This window comes from Saccopteryx leptura, chromosome 4 (genome assembly GCF_036850995.1).
Source record: "Saccopteryx leptura isolate mSacLep1 chromosome 4, mSacLep1_pri_phased_curated, whole genome shotgun sequence".
NCBI classification, from domain to species: Eukaryota; Metazoa; Chordata; class Mammalia; order Chiroptera; family Emballonuridae; genus Saccopteryx; species Saccopteryx leptura.
Genome location: NC_089506.1, coordinates 74228971 through 74246207, shown reverse-complemented (window position 1 = coordinate 74246207; position 17237 = coordinate 74228971). Strand labels below are relative to the sequence as shown.

The 17237-nt window shown below is 38.5% G+C and overlaps 1 protein-coding gene across 5 annotated transcripts in view; it reads left to right on the top strand.

Annotated features, from left to right (window-relative positions):
• Positions 1-17237, top strand: part of LMO7 (LIM domain 7) — a 249195-nt gene that overhangs the window by 208624 nt on the left and 23334 nt on the right. For all 5 annotated transcript variants that reach the window (XM_066380760.1, XM_066380764.1, XM_066380762.1 and 2 more), the window contains 5 exons: positions 1080-1222; positions 2103-2538; positions 5514-5819; positions 15611-15725; positions 16744-16905. In XM_066380760.1, the coding sequence (XP_066236857.1) occupies positions 1080-1222; positions 2103-2538; positions 5514-5819; positions 15611-15725; positions 16744-16905 (1162 nt within the window). The remainder of the gene's footprint in view (positions 1-1079; positions 1223-2102; positions 2539-5513; positions 5820-15610; positions 15726-16743; positions 16906-17237) is intronic.

Sequence of the window (17237 nt, the reverse complement as noted above, 5' to 3'; positions counted from 1 at the left end):
GTTCTTTCTGGAAATAGCTCATACTGGTTTCAGGCTGTTTTTGAAGCAGAAATGGCTTCATCTACTCTCAGAGGGTCTAAACCAAACTTAACTTTGCATGTCCTGGGACGGTGGGGTGAGATTCCGTTAGTCTGAGAACTTGGGTAGGCTTCTACTTGGGCTGGAATGACATTCGCTGTTCGTAGTATGGGATTTCTGTCTTGGAGACATAGAAAAGTTGTACCTTCAAATGCCTGGGTATTAGAACCCCCTTAGACTGCTAGGGCTAATTTAAAGCTGAATTAGGTTGACCATCCTTGGTATTCCCAGCTAGGTGAGCCTTGCATTCCTAGGAATATGGGAAAGAGGTGTCTACTTCTTCCTGTGTGATCTTCCTTATTGCCCTGTCCTTATGTGAAGTTTACCCACTTTGCAGTCACGTCTGCGAATCTGGCCTCCCCAGTGAAGCATTTCCAAACCCTGGCTCGAGGTGATATCGACCACTCTCAACTCTGGAGCCCTACTCTCTCAGGGATCCTGCCACACTCATTGTTGAACTTGTATTTACCTGTCTGCCTTCCCTCCTAGACTGGGAGCTCCTGCAGGGGAAGCACAGCTGCTTACTCTGTGTTTATGTCCCCTTGCCCCAAAGCAGGCTGAGCTCAGGGTTTGCTAAATGGAAGACCCGGTGTGCTTCCACACGCAACCATTTCACAATCGTGTTTGTTTCACTAGTGAAACTGTCATTTCATGTAACAGCCAGATTATTGGAGTGAGATGAACATGAGCTTGCAGTAGTTCCTGATTTGTCTGGCCTGGCACCCAATTACAAGCATTTAGCATCCTTTGTGAAATGAGCAAATGAGGCAGGAAAACAAAAATGGGGTCTATCTTATTAGGTCAGGTCTTTTAGGCAGACACAGGAGATAAAGGCTTGGTACAGAAACACTGGCTATAAAAAGCAAAATTAGGGCACCTTGGCATCAAGTGGGAGTGAATAGTTTCAGCGATGTAATGGGATACTCTGGTGCTCTCTCACTGCTAGAAAGGGTGTGTAGAAATTCAGGTATGCCTGTGCTGATGTGATTTTCTTCTGTCAGGACCTTGCAAAATGGAAAGATCGCCGAAAAAGCTACACTTCAGATTTGCAGAAGAAAAAAGAAGAGAGGGAAGAAATTGAAAAGCTGGCACTTGAGAAATCTGCGAGAAGCTCTAAGACATTTAAGGAAATGCTGCAGGACAGGTAATAGGCTGGATGGGACTCATGCTTGGAGAGATCTGTGTTAGCAATAGAAATTTTGTGTATGTGAAGGGTGATTGAAGTATGCACCACTATTAAGCTGTATTCTAATATGCAGTGAAGCTTTCAGCATTTTGCTTTGCAGGGAAAATGCAAAGAATTGCTATGATAAAGTGTGACTTGGATTAACAAAAGAAATGAGTGCTAAATAGATATGCATGATTTCTTCCTTTTACATTGAGTATTTACATGCAGAATTGAGTGGTGTTGGCTATATTTGGTGCAGAAAATAAACTATTTTTTTCTCCTTCTAAATTGAATCTAGGAATGGAATGGTCAAATAAAACCAGCTCCCATTCTTCACTAAATTGTGTAAAATATAACAAAATTCGTTTTCATGTTTTAGTGGGGTAATAATTAGTATTATATTTTGAAGGAAGACAATATAAAAATAAATTGTGAGGGTTTATTTTTTGCATTGCAACATGACAGGATAAAGGTCAAAAGTCAGGTTTCCTATAGAGTAGTGACTGAAACCTTAAGGTACATATAGGTCAGGGAGAAGGCAAGTATCAACTTGTGGATAAGTCTGGTAAATAATATCTCATTAAAATTTATTTCCTTATTAAAATCTTTGCAACTTAAAATAATTCCTGTGAATTATTTGAGAGCCTTGCTAAGAAGAATAGCTTCTAATATTTCTTAGTGTGGCATAAAAAATTGCATGTATCTATTCTCATATTCTGTTAATATTATATATATTGCTTATTGGCAGAAGTTGGTAGTTTCAGTACATTTTATATGTTAATTACAAAATGAGACTTGCTCCTCAGCTTTGTATGCCAAATGCATAACTTTGTGGTTATGGTGTGTTTCTGTTAAGGGAATCCCAAAATCAAACGTCTACAGTTACAACAAGGAGTAGAATATATCCTGATGATGATGATGTATTGAATGAAGACAAGCTTCCCCTGACAATGCCTATGATGGAAGCAAGTCACCAGAGTGAGAGAGTAGAAGAGAAGAGAACAACTTTTCCTACAGAAATTCCTAAACAAGATTCAACAACGTTTGTGAAGAGAGAGGACACTCTCACAGCTGAAGCTTGGCTTCCTTCTAAGAGCCCCGTGGAAGAACAACGCCTAGCCTCTTTTTCTTCTCAGCGTTCCCTGAGTACACAAATGGAGTCTACTCGAGTTTCAGCTTCTCTCCCCAGAAGTTACCAGAAAACTGATACAGCTAGGTTGACATCTGTGGTCACACCGAGACCTTTTGGCTCTCAGTCAAGGGGAATCTCATTGCTCCCAAGATCCTACACGGTAAAAAAAGTGTTCTCAGTTCATTTACTCTGTTCTTAAGAGCAAACTGTTGTTGTACTTGTGCAGAAGCTTGAATTATATATATTTGATGTATAAAATGTACATAACATATATAACTTTTATTTTAGCTAGTATAGATTCCATAGACATTTAATGCTTAAACTATAGCAATGATGCAAAATGGATTAAGCTTTAAATTCAGTGAAATTGATTAAGCCTTGGCTGGGGGTAGCTCAGTTGGTTAGAGCAGGGGTAGTCAACCTTTTTATACCTACTGCCCACTTTTGTATCTCTGTTAGTAGTAAAAATTTTTAACCACCCACCAGTTCCACAAATGGTGATTTATAAAGTAGGGAAGTAACTTTACTTTATAAAATTTATAAAGCAGAGTTACAGCAAGTTAAAGCATATAATAATAATTACTTACCAAGTAGTTTATGTCAGATTTTCACTAAGTTTGGCAGAATAAATCTTTATAAAACAACTTACTATAGTTAAATCTATCTTTTTATTTATACTTTGGTTGCTCCGCTACTGCCCACCATGAAAGCTGGAACACCCACTAGTGGGCGGTAGGGACCAGGTTGAGTACCACTGGGGTAGAGCATTGTCCTGATAGGCCAGGGTTGCATGTTCGATCCCTGGTCAGGACACATACAAGAATCAACCATTAAATGCATAAATAAGTGAAACAACAAATCACAGTTTCTTTTTCTCCCTCTCTCTTTCTCGCTTTCCCTCTTTCCCTCTCCCTTCCTCTCGCTAAGATCACTCAATAAATAAACAAGTCCAAAGAAATGGACCTGATACATTTTGAAGAATGAATAAGCAACATTCCAAAGCAGAGTGTTTATTTTTCAGCATAAGATTTTCTCAAAAATAGCTTTTGTAAAGTATTAGGTAGAACTATATGCAGTTGTCAGTAGTTAGTTCTTTTAGACTTACAAAATAGCAATTTCATGTTTAACCTAAATATTTTCAGGTTTTTATGTACAAATTTCTATTTTTCCCACTTCATTAGAACTTGATATGTTTGAGTACAGTTATTAATTAAAATGTATCACATATTCAAAAACTACATATAATTTCTATTTATATTGGTATTTTTAAAAAACATAGACTTTGAAATAATCATTTGCCCCGCATATAAAGCAGTACCACAAACCTGAAAGTAGGTGTACTAAATTTATGTAAAAGGAAGAAATGCAGTCTTTTTTTTTTTTCTTTCAGGGACAGAGAGAGAGTCAGAGAGAAGGATAGATAGGGACAGACAGGAATGGAGAGAGATGAGAAGCATCAATCATCAGTTTTTTGTTGCAACACCTTAGTTGTTCATTGATTGCTTTCTCATATGTGCCTTGACCGCGGGCCTTCAGCGGACCGAGTAACCCCTTGCTCCAGCCAGTGACCTTGGGTCTAAGCTGGTGAGCTTTTTGCTTAAGCCAGATGAGCCCGCACTCAAGCTGGCGACCTCGGGGTCTCGAACCTGGGTCTTCCGCATCCCAGACCGATGCTCTATCCACTGCGCCACTGCCTGTTCAGGCAAGAAATGCAGTCTTAAGGTCAATGTTCAAGTTCCTTTTACCTCTGCCAATGTGAAATACTAAAATATAAAAGAAAAAAATTGATATAAAAAATTGAAGTGATGGAAACTTGTCTAAACTAGCCAAGAAATTCCTGACCATTATCTTAAGTAAAATACAGTCATGTTTTACAATGTAAAAATTAACTTTATATGACAGACACTTTGAACATAGTCAAAAGATAATTAATAGACTTGGAAAAGTAGTAGTAAAATGTATTATAGGGTCAATATCCCTAAGGATTTTTTTTCTTTTTCTTTTTCTTTTTAGAGAGAGAGAGAGGGAGAGAGGAACAGACAGGGATAGATAGGAAGGGAGAGAGATGAGAAGCATGAACTTGTAGTTGCAGCACTTTAGTTGTTTATTGATTGCTTCTCATATGTGCCTTGACTGGGGGGCTACAGCAGAGTGAGTGACCCTTTGCTCAAGTCAGTGACCTTGGGCTTCAAGCCAGCAACCATGGGGTCATGTCTGTGATCCCATGCTCAAGCTGGTGACCCTGTGCTCAAGCTGGTGAGCCCATGCTCAAGCTGGATGAGCCCAAACACAAGCCGGCATCCTCGCGGTTTCGAATCTGGGTCCTCAGCATCCTAGTCTGATGCTCTGTCCACTTTGCCACCGCCTAGTCAGGCTCAATATCTCCTAAGTTTTTAAATGGTACCATAAATTGGTAAGGAAAACATAAAGTGTAGAAAAATAGGTATAGAAAGAAATAGCTAGTTCAAGGGAGAGAGAATTTAAATGGTTGATAACATAAAGCACCCAGGTGCATGTTCAACATTATTGAACAAGAATGAAGTATGTAGTTTTTTACCCATCAGATTCAAAATGTCTAATGTTGGCTAGGATGCAGAGAAACAGGCATTCTTATAAATTAGTTTGAGAGTACCTTGTTATAATTTTAAAAAATATATGAATGTGTATATATATATATATATACACATCTTTTGATTCAACAGTTTTACTTTTGGAAATCTGTGCTACAAAAACAACAGTTCTGATAATAAAGATATGTGGTATTTGTTGCAATATTTTTGAAAGTTACAGAAAACTTAAAACAACATTGAATGCTTATCAGTGAATAAATTGTAGATATCCATAATATAGAGTAGTCAACAATTAAAAAGAGTAGCATTCTATTTATTGACCTGGATTAATGTAGACTAGCAAAAGCAGTTTCAGAGTCTGTTTATAATATAAACACTTTTGTGGAAACAACTCCTTCTACATGTGTGCATATCTGGTGATGTGAAAGAATGTGCTCCAAGCTTTTAGTAATCTTTATTTTCCTGTGTGAGCTATATGCTACTTTTATAGTTTTAAAATATTAATGTATATATTTAAAAACAGAAATCTAACGGTGCCATATTTAAAATGATGTTTGTCATTTAGATGGATGACGTTTGGAAATATAATGGAAACGCAGAAGGCATTAAGAGAACTCAGTATAGTTCGGTCATCACCTCTGTGCAAAAATCTGACCCAGGCCAGCTTGCTTCCAGCTCCTCCAGCGAAAGAGAGGCAGTGACGTCTGGAGAGGGTGTGACCAGATTGTCCTCACCTACACCCCCATTCTCATCTCCTTCCCAGGACCAGGCTGCCACTTCTAACACCAAGTTGTCTTCAACATCTGACCCTGAGTTAATGTCTGAGCTTAGAGAAGGGAGGAGTTCACCACAGATAGAGTCAAGATCAAAGGTGAGTTTGAGAAGGCATTTAATCACCCATGCTCAGAGACATAAGTATTTAAACTGGAGCCCATATTTCCAACCCCTGTTTCTAGGCATTGATCAGATACATGGACTGATAATGTGGAATAGGAGGTTGCATTTTATTTTGAACAGTTTTTGAAGGAAGTAGGTCTCTTTCAACTGAGTTTATGGGTTCTGATGATCCCATGAAATGGGTGTTAATGAGACCATTGGCCAATCTCCTTGGGGTTTAGCTGGATTTCTTTCTAGAGCCCGTTTCAGCAGCAGTTGCCTTTCCACCACCGCTGCGCCGTCCAGGATTCAGGTGCAGGATGCACCTGGAGGCCTTCGATGCAGGTCTAGTAAGTAGATGGGTAATAAAGGCCCCTGCTCAGGAAAATAACTGACCACAAGGAGAAACTGATACAGATGAGAGGTGCAGGCCTCTAGGGACATGGAATTTCTTTATCGTATTAACCTTTTTGTGACTTTCAATACTAATTTATACTCTAGAAATTCTAGAAATTTGTACCACTCCTTGTCTCTTAATGGGAATATTGAAAGTTACAGTGTGACAATTGTGTTCCTTAACATTGGCAGTCCAAACAAAATATACGATCAGATGAAGAATGACTGGAAGTTCTTGTCATTTTTCCTACTTAAAATCCTCAAAGAAGACTTAAAAGAATTATTAGGCAATGAATTTCTTTTATTTAGTATGTTCTATATATACAGGCTAAAGAGCCGTTAATTGGCTAGGTCAAGCTTTTCTCTTTAGAAAAAGACCCTTGTAAAACAATGTGATATATGAATCCCTTAGCATAGAAGAGCTTGTGTGCTTCTTTAGCTTTGTCTAGATTTCTCTGACTCCTCCCTGTTTGTTTTCCAAGGCACAACATGAAATAGAGACCTCGGCCTAACTTATATTAATGAAGTAACTTTTCGTGAAATAATTAAAAGTAGCATATTTATTTAATATTATTAGATTTTTATTAGTACTGTAAAGCTTTACACCCTTAAGCGTTTGTCCCTGATTATGAAGAACTATGAACTTGAGAAAATTTGGAAATACAAAAAAGTACACATAAAAATCACTGGTAATCTCATCATTTATGGATGATCTTTATTAACATTTCGATGTATTTCTTTCAGTTTTCCCCATGCATATTTACAAACATATATCTAAAAAAATTTTTTTGCAGCTTGCTAAAATCATTAGTTGTAAATTACATTTTAAACTTTATTTTTAATTTTATTTTAAAAATTTTATTTTTTAATTACAGTTTACAGTTAATATTATGTTGTTAGTTTCAGGTGTTTAACATCATTTTTAGAGTTAGAAATACATAATCAGCGCCGTAAGTTTCAGTGGATGAGAACACTAGCCCGTGTTGTACTGGGGAAACAAAAGGCTCTAGTGGATGACTAATGAGAGCAGCATCAAGGTGTCTTTCGTTTGGGGACTTGCATGTATACCTTCACCTTTTCAAACGGCAAATCCGACAAAGCAGCCTGATTAAGGTAGTGGCGCTAGGGACAGGTCACTCCCTCTGGCCTACAGGTGACTAGCTGCAACCAGGGATTAAGAAAAAGAGGCCACATGTGGTGCGTGGGAGTGTGCCAGGTTATTGAGGTCAGAGGAACCTGAATTAACACGGCATGGTTTCAGGTCTCATCCTTAATAGTTTTATACTCCTTTGTCACCAAACTTGAAATGATTTTTTTACCAAGCCAAATTAGGCTTTATTTAACAAGTGGAACTGTTGGAATTCTTGAACATAGGTATGTGTCATATGGCAACTTGACTATCCCTGAGATGCTTGGCGTGTCACTTCTGCACTGAGGAAAGCAGCTTGTAAAGTATCACTCAGCTCGAGCCACTGGGAAGGAACTTGCTGCCCGGGGAAAGGGCTGTGAAGGCACAAAACAGTCACTAATATGTCAAAGCCATATGCAATGTTCCTCCACATTCTTGTCCAAAATGTAATTCTGAGAGTTCAGAGAATGGGGGAAAAATAGTGTGTGGCTGAACTAGATATCTCGGTAATTTTATGAATGTTCTTCAGTCTTTTTTCTTGTTTTTTACTTGCACTACTTGCTAGTGATGTCCTTTTATTTCTCCTTCCAGAATCGTTGTATGTGTGTGTGTGTGTGTGTGTGTGTGATAGAGAGAGAGAGAGAGACAGACAGACAGACAGAGAGAGGAACAGATAGGGACAGACAAGAAGGGAGAAAGATGAGAAACATAAATTCTTGGTTGTGGCACCTTAGTTGTTCATTGCCTGTTTTCTCATATGTGCCTGACCCAGGGGCTACAGCAGAGTGAGTGACCCCTTGCTCAAGCCAGCGACCTTGGGGTCACATCTATTATCTCATGCTCAAGCCAGCAATCCCGTGCTCAAGCCAGCAACCTCGGGGTTTTGAGCCTGGGTCCTCTTTGTCACAGTCCGATGCTCTATCCACTGCACTACTGCCTCGTCAGGCCAGAATCTTCCTTGAGGTTATATTTTTCTTTCCCTGTTTCTGAGGAAGTTCAGGCCTGTTCCCCATGAATGCAAGTGCTTTATAAATAGTCCCATGTGCTTGTGCCTTCTACAAAGGCTGGCATCAGTAACCTGTTGATGCTGGGAGGACTCAGTAATCTCCCGGCTGCAAAGCCTCCAATAGTCTGTTCAGTGGAGTTCAGAGCATGCGGGGGAGCATTGAGGTCCCTCCTCAATGGTCTTGAGCTCCCTTTGTAGTGCTGTTTACTGTTGCTTATTGAGTGATTACCATATGACAATTCTAGGCATCTCAGGGCATTATCTTAATCAGTCCTCAGGACACTTGTGTGACTCTTTCATAGTTGTGGAAATTGAGGCATGGAGAGGTCATGTTCCTTGTCCAAGGCCATACAAGGTACTGAGTGATAGAGTCAGCATTTGAGCCCAGGTAGTCTGACTGAAGCTACCCACACTATACCATGTTGTGGGAAAGTAGGAGACTTAGCCACAAGAGACTGCTTGCTTTTTTTTTTTTGAACACATCAGAAATACTTGTTTTTATTGTTGCTCCATTTGAAAATGTTTACTTTACCCATCTTTGTTTTTTGAAGAAGTCCTCCTATTCTTTCAAAGCCCAGGAGGGTCAATTCTTTTGTGAATCAAAATATCTCCTTCCCCACCCTGGCCTGGTAGCTCAGTTGGTTAGAGTGTCATCCTGATACACCAAGGTTGTGGGTTTGATCCCCAGTTAGGGCACATACAAGAATCAACCAATGAATGCACAACTAAGTGGAACAACAATCAATTTTTCTCTGTCTTATTCTCCCTTCCTGTCTCTCTAAAATCAATCAATAGATATAATTTATATAAATATATATATATATCCTTCTCCTAGTTGGAATTGACTTTTTCACCTTTGAAAGCTTCATTTGCTGAATTCTTGCTTGTTCTATATGTTCACTGTGTCTCCTTCACTGGTATGCTTTGTATCCTTCATAGTTTTTACACGCAGTTGGCATGTAAATATTTACTGAATTGATTTTTTATTTAAAGCCTTGATTACTAGACTGAAGTATAAACTTGATCCAGCAGGTAATTTAGGTCCTTATAAAATCTTTAATGTGGGACCTTTAAGATTAATGAGTGTTTTAGAAAGTAAACCCTGTGATGTTACCTGGAACTATTTTAAGGATATGAAGCCTGGGGGCAGAGACTGGTTAGGAGCCTGTCACAGGCTTGTGGTAAGAAGACGGTTTATGGCATAAGAAAGAAAAGGCATAAGGAAGGGAAGAAATTAGTATGGCCTCATGTTCTGCCTAGGGAATTCCTTTCCTATCTCCACTGCTGAACTCCGGGGGTCGTGTTCCTGTCTATTCCCTCTTTTCCCTTCTCTTTTTTTTTGTGTTGCTTTTTTTGACTGCCTACCTTGCCAATCTAGGTTACAAGGACAGTTCTGGGGGTGACCTTGAGCAAGGGCAGAGAGTCCTTCATCCTCTTCTAGCTCCCCACAGACATAGCTTTTGTAATTTTCCTCCACATTGGGGTTACCTACAGGTTTTCATTTTATTTTGTCCCGTCAGAATCTGCTATTCTCAAATCCCACCCAGAACCACATTTTGGAATCTCTGCTGCAGATTCTTGAAAGCAGTCCGCAGATATAGCATGGTAAACATGGAAGGAAGGGAGCTTTTTACATACTCGTTTCCTGATCCCCGAGCCTATGATAAATGTCTCTTATAGCACCCAGGGCTTCTCCTATCACAGCTTCACACCATGCATTTTGTTTGCTTGTCACCTCACCAGACCTGACTCTTTGTGAAGGTAGGACACAAGCCTGCCTTACTCACTGTCAGCACAGTGCCTGGATCTGTGTTTGTTGTCTGATGAGTTCTATTGGCTTCAGAGCTATGTCTGTAAGCTTTAAATAGGTTTTCTTTAGTTGATCTGGAAACTGTTTAACCAGCAAATATATAATGGATAACATTGTTTCCATGGGAAAAAAGAAGGTAATTACTAGTCGTCGACCATGCCACGGCATCTTTTAAGTGTTTCATTTATTCCTCTCAATAACCTTGCAAAGTAGGTGGTATTATCCCCATTATTACCAGTGAAATACTTGAGATTTCAAAGTTATGTAACATGCTGCAGGTCTGTTAAATGATGAGGCCACAGTTGTAATTTCTCTGACCTTAATTTTATTTGAAATATTACATGCTGAAACTTGAGAACTGCCTTAAGGGAAAACACCAAATGTTGACTTATTTTAACTTTGCTGTGTCTAGAATTTTGGAGCCAATAGGGACTGAAATATTTTCTGGTTCATAAAGATTAAGTCATTAAGATTATTTTGAGGAAGGTATATATTTATTGAACCTTATCAGGACTGAATTATTTCTGAAATGTAGTTTGAAATCTACCCAGTAATCAGTAAGGAGCTACTAGCAATTTTAAAACAGGGCGTGCGAGAATAATTGTCGTGTTCTGTTACTAAAGTTTGGGCAGCCATGTGAAAGATGGGGGGAAAGAAGGTTGGAGGCCTGAGTGCCAATTGGAAGGTGACCACAGTAGTTTAGAGGGGACACCATGGCCAAACTAAGGTGATGACCTGAAGGAGGATGGAAGAATGGGCTGCTTCCAGAGGGATTTATGGGTTGTGGACTTGATAACACTTTCCCGTGTGTGCTGGAGAAGAGATGGGACCATTGTGAGAAGATGGGGTGGGGAGCAGTTGGTAAAAGAAAGAAGGAAGAGCCCAGAAAGAACCTGGTGTTTCTAACTTAGGCATCTGGTTGGACGAGGACGTGATTCACCAGTACATGGCAAATCGGGAGGTGGGAGAGCAGGTTTGGGGAGGAAGGTAGTGAATGTAGGTTTAGATATGTTGGGCTTAGATGGTAGTTGAAGGTACAGCAGTGGAGAAGGTTGCTCAGGAAGGCAGGTAGTCAAAAAGGTGGGGGACTGATGAGAGGAACAACAACAAGCTGACAATGGAAAGAGGAGGAATGTGCTGACAAGGCTGGAAGGTATCCAGAGAGATGAAGGAAAAAGGCGAGAGAAAGGAAGATAGCAGGGGACTTAGACGATCCCCTGAACGGAGGAAGAGTTGGTAGTGTCTGGTGGGGCGAGGGCTGTAAATGGATTTGGGAGGAACGGGTGAGGGAAGTGGTAGAGCTGGAAATGCCCCTCTCTCCTTGGAATGAGGAACTGGAGAAAGCAGGTGTAGAAGCCTCTTTGGAGAAGGAGTAGCTCCAGTAGCTGAGCAGTATCATGATTTAAGGCCCACTTTAGACCCCGTAAGAAAGACGGTAAAGAGCCATGTGTACAGAACTCAAAGATTATTTAGTTCCTGTGTTATTTCTGACTTAACAGCCTGAATCTGCTTTTAGTGTTTAATTCCATTAACTGAAGTAGTCTTCCCTTAAGTAAACACATTTATCTAATTGTAAAAGTTTGAGAATAGCTGTCTGACTTGTTAATTCGTAAAATTGACTCTGTTTTTCATTAATTCTCATTTGTGATGATGTGTGAGGATTGTAATTCACTAGATCTCATAAAAATAAATCTTATTTTGCTATTTCAGATCATCGTGTTTTAAAAAAAAATCACAGTTTTCAATGTATATTTGTTTAAATTATACCTAATTTGAGAGAAATCTTTTTTAATTTTAAATACTGACATGTTGATAACTATATTTTATTGTTTCCGGCATAGAGTGCTTAAGCTACTTGGAATAATTCTTGGTCAGTTATTAAGAATCTAGATTTCCTCCAATAATTTATATATATGGTTTCATCAGTTCTGAAGGTCATTCCTCATTATCTTCTGAAGCATGGATCCTTTGTAGAATATGCATGTGGCGTGCATCTTACAGAGAAAAATATGGAACTAGAAATCCTAAGTGAAATTATTGTGGAATAATTTATGCTTGACAATAATTATAGCTCTGTCTTCCTGCTAGAAGTATCAGGGATAACCTAATTTAATAACCCTGAATCCCACGGAGAGATCTGAGGGACTGCCTTAGGGAGGAGGCCGTGCAGATGGGGCTCTGGGTCCCTAACCTGAAACTCGAACTACCCTCCTTAATCTTTTCTATATATTGTTTTGGGAGGGACATGGTAGGCATAAGGCTTTCATTTGAAAATAGGCTTTTGAGGAGAAAAAAGACTTGAAAATCAATGTATTTGTGAGAGAGATGGCTCACTGGCATGCCTGCGGTCATCTAGTTATTGACAGAGTGGACCTGTAGTTGTCCATGAGGCTCTCTCTTCCTTTTGCCTGTGTACAGTCCCAAGGATTCACACAACAGTCTGCCAGGCTGCAGCCATAGTGACACTGGCCTCTGTTAACTCTTTCAGGGAGGTGGTTATCTGCTTTTCTGTCTAATATGTTCAAGTAGAGATTCATTTCCAAGGTAAGAGCAGCCCTTTGTGGGACAATTGTTCTGGTCTAATATAATTATGAGACTCTTCCATCTGTGGTTTAAACTTATTCTCTCTTATCCTGTATTTACTAGAAAAGGATACTATTCACTTGCTCTGTCCCATAAAGTAATTCTTTACGTATTTTGAGACTATTTATTAAATCTCCATTCTGTCTTTTATTCTTCAAGATAAAAACCTCAATTAGTGTCTTGAATATCTAACCTATCATTTGTCTTTCTTCCTTTATATAGTAATAGATTCTGCACTTTAATTGGGGTTAAGTTGGAATTTTTTTGGAGGGGTAAGAGTAGTGAAGATGCCCACTTATTTTCGTTGAGTCATCTCTAAGTGTATGGTGGTTTTGGGTAAGGAGTAGAATTGAACTAAACAGTAATTTTCTCTATTCATAGCAGAGCTTTATTCTGGAGATTGGTGTTTAGGCTGATTATTAATGAGTGTTCTTACTAACTATATCTGGATTGCTATATTTAAACCACTTTACAAGCTTTTTGATGAAAATTTTTCTTTATAATTAGCTATAAATTTTTTCTTAAAAAAATCCCATACTCACTATTGAAGAGTCAGTAATTATTTCTGGAGAGCAAAGGCCATGCCTAATTCATCTTTTGTTTTCCAAAGTTCTAAGCACTGTGTCTTGTATAGAATAAAACACACAGAAAATTAATGGTGAGCAAATGAGTAAGTGAATATTGTTACAGCACTTAACTTTTGTGTTCATATTATATAGTAAATTCTTAATTCTTTATTTAGTGCCTTCCTTCTAATTCTTAGATAAGTAATGAAAAATTTTTCTCCGAGTATTATCACTTGGATTTTAAACCTGTTTTAAAGGTAGAAAAACTTAAGTCTTTAGGAATTGCAGTTAAGTTTAAATTAAAATGGAGAAGTTGTAGGGTTTTATTTTTTTTTCTGAAAAATAAAGTGGTTTTAAGAATATATATTTTAGCCCTCGCCGGTTGGCTCAGTGGTAGAGCGTCAGCCTGGTGTGCAGGAGTCCCAGGTTCGATTCCCAGCCAGGGCACACAGGAGAAGCGCCCATCTGCTTCTCCACCCCTCCCCTTCTCCTTCCTCTTTGTCTCTCTCTTCCCCTCCCGCAGCCAAGGTTCCATTGGAGCAAAGCTGGCCCCGGGTGCTGAGGATGGCTCTGTGGCCTCTGCCTCAGGTGCTAGGATGGCTCTGGATGCAACAGAGCGATGCCCCAGATGGGCAGAGCATCGCCCCCTGGTGGGCGTGCCGGGTGGATCCCGGTCGGGTGCATGCGGGAGTCTGTCTGACTGCCTCCCTGTTTCTAGCTTCAGAAAAATGCAAAAAAAAAAAAATGCAAAAAAAAAAAAATATATATTTTTAAACTCTTAAGTCTAACTTCCTTATGATTGTAAACCAAAGAACTAAACTAGTCTGGGAAACTCACTATGTTAAACTTCATATCTTCTGCTTACCCCAAACAAAACATGTAAATGATGAAAGATAAATTTTTCACAGGTAGAGTATACTGAAAACTTAAAATATTTGTTTTGAGAAATGGCTTGTGAAACTTAGAAGTTGTTGCTGTGTAGTATAGTGATGAACACAGAAATAAAATTCTATCTATTGTCCAAGTGGCTATCCTATCGCTCTTAGACTTGTGCGCTGATGTTACTTCAAGGAAGTGTGTCTATAGCTCAGGGTGTGTCAGTAGGGGTCCTCTTGGTGTCTTACTGCTGCTTCCGCAGGGATAGAGCATGGTTGTGCTTCTTGTAGCTTGTACAGCAGCGCTGCCTTTACCACCAGATCTTCGTGTGGCAGTGGCCAAGCAAAGGGGCCTTACCAAAATGTCAAATGTTGTGTGGGGGTCGTGCTAGTCCTAGATAAGCATGTTACTGGTAGCTGAATTATGTCTGTGAACCCCTTGAAACTATTCACCTGAGTAAGTTCAATGTTGGAAGTTTTATTTATTTTATTTTTTTATAAGCATAGTGACATTTTAAAAATAAGTGATTTAAGTAATTTTTTACATTTCAAAAATGCCATTTTGTTGATATATATTTGACATATAACTGTAAATTTAAGGTGTACATGTTAATTTGATACATTTATATATTTTATAAATGCATTGATAATTAGCACCTCTATGACATTGCATAATTATCCTTTTTATGGTTAGACTCATTAAGTCCTAGTTCTAACAAGTGTGATGATTATAATATAATATTGTCTATATTCACTTTACTGTGCATTACATTTCTAGGGCTTATTAACCACTTTTTGCAAGTTAGTACCCTTAACAACATCTGCCCGATGTCCCCAACTCCATTCCCTGGTAACCACCATTTTACTCTGTTTATGCAAGTTTGGCTTCTTTACATTCCACATATACATGATACTATAGTACTGATCTTTCTCTGCCTGACTTATCTCACTGAGCATCGTATGTTCAGGTTCATCTGTTTTGCTGCAAGTGGCAGAATGTTCCTCTTCTCATGGCTTAAGAATATTCCATTTCTTTATCTCTCTCTTTCACACACATACACACTCCTTCTCACTCAGCTTTATTTCTGGGTGATAACAAATGGTCTGCAAAGTAAGCTAAATTATATGGTGTGCAAAGCCTATGCTTTATCAGTGGCCAACTGATTTTATTTTATATATTTATATGAAGAAAAACATCTGTTTATATAAATTTCCCTTATTTTGGAAGAAAAGTAATAAACTTGGTAATATTTATATAAATAAATGTTTTACCAACCCCCCAAAAAAATGAATGAAACTTCTAGGTGATCGTGAAATAATGCAAGTGTACCTTGCCTGCAGCCTCCCTTCTTGCATGGATAGACTTTCCTCCCTGTGGGTGCCAGGGATACCTGATCCCAGCGTTTCATGTTTGTTTTCAGGATCAGTTCAGTGATATGAGAATCAGCATAAACCAGAAGCCTGGGAACAGTCTTGACTTTGGGTTTACAGTAAAATGGGATATTTCCGGGATCTTCGTAGCATCAGTCGAAGCAGGTAATTCATCGATTTCACTCTACTGAAATTTCTTCTCCTTTGTTATCCTATGCTGTGCACCCTCCCTCCCCCCAAGAACTTAGTTTATTTGATACAGGAGAACACACATGTGGAAAATGGAGCAATAAAGCAAGGAGACGCATCCTCTTCCCTGAGACTAGTAAACACTACATGTGGTTGCGGTTGCCTAACTAATTTTAGTTTTGAAGAGTCTTAATTTTGTGACTATCACAGAATTCATTTGTCAAAATTATAGTATTAATATTTGAAAATGCTAATAAAGAATCGCTGATGAATGCAGTAGATCTATCTGTGCTGTATAATAAAGTGATATTTTCCGAGTATCATAATACAACTATTGCCTATGGAGTCCTTAGGATGCTTTGGGGCTTTTACAAAGCGGTTACCCCACCCCCACGCAGGGTTATGCCAAGTCAAGCCCAGAACTCTTAGCAAAATATTACCTCAAGGCCTAAACTTAAAAAGAAAGCTCTGGTAGTTAAGAGAAGTTCCTCATTTACATATTTTAGCTACATAAAATTGCATGCTAACTGGTTATTTATTTGAAATGTCAAGACTTCTTTAATGGGATAACAGTAAGTAGTAATTTTAAGCAATTTTAAGTGAACCTGTTTTCTTCTCTGTTCCAGAGTACATTTAGATTTGGAAGCTCAACTAACATGCTGTTTATTGCACGTTTTTAGTTTAAAAATAATGAAAAATTTTCTTTGTTCTTAGGAGGTTAATAAAAAATATTTCTTGAACAGATGAACTTATCATTTGTCCTTTAAATGTTAATGCAGATGATATCTACTACAGAATAAAAAAAAATGCCTGTGGTGCTTTCTGTATTTTCAATACTCACATGTTTGATAACTGAGAAATTTTGTGACTCTTTTCCACCTGAAAAATGATGAGAAATGGTTAGTTGAGGTTAAAGTCTTTTTTTAAATTTAAATAAGCAATGACTGTAGAGCCTGTTTGTTTATAAATTGGTTGTTCATTTTGCTTTATGCAGGTAGCCCAGCAGAATTTTCTCAGCTACAGGTAGATGATGAGATTATTGCCGTCAACAACACCAAGTTTTCATATCAGGACACAAAAGAGTGGGAAGAAACCATGGCTAATGCTCAAGAAACTGGAAACCTAGTAATGGATGTCAGGCGGTATGGAAAGTCTGGTGAGTTGGTTTTACCGCTGTGTCTGGCTTTTTCAATTGGGAACTGGTCTTTGGCAAGTGGTTATAACAGCTTGCTTCAATAACATTTTTACTCTTTATTTTACCTTTTCATCTGTTACTTAAAGATATTTTTTGGTTATGTCGAGACAAATCATGGGAGATACATCCTTGAATATTCTGTATGAAAACTTTTCACTAGCAAATTTACTGAATTCGACATTATTGATTGATTGATTTATAAGCTGGATTGACTTTTAACGCATATATCAACTGAAGACTATTGTTTTTTTATTTATTAAAATGTATCTTTCACTTCTTTTGAGTGTAATTGT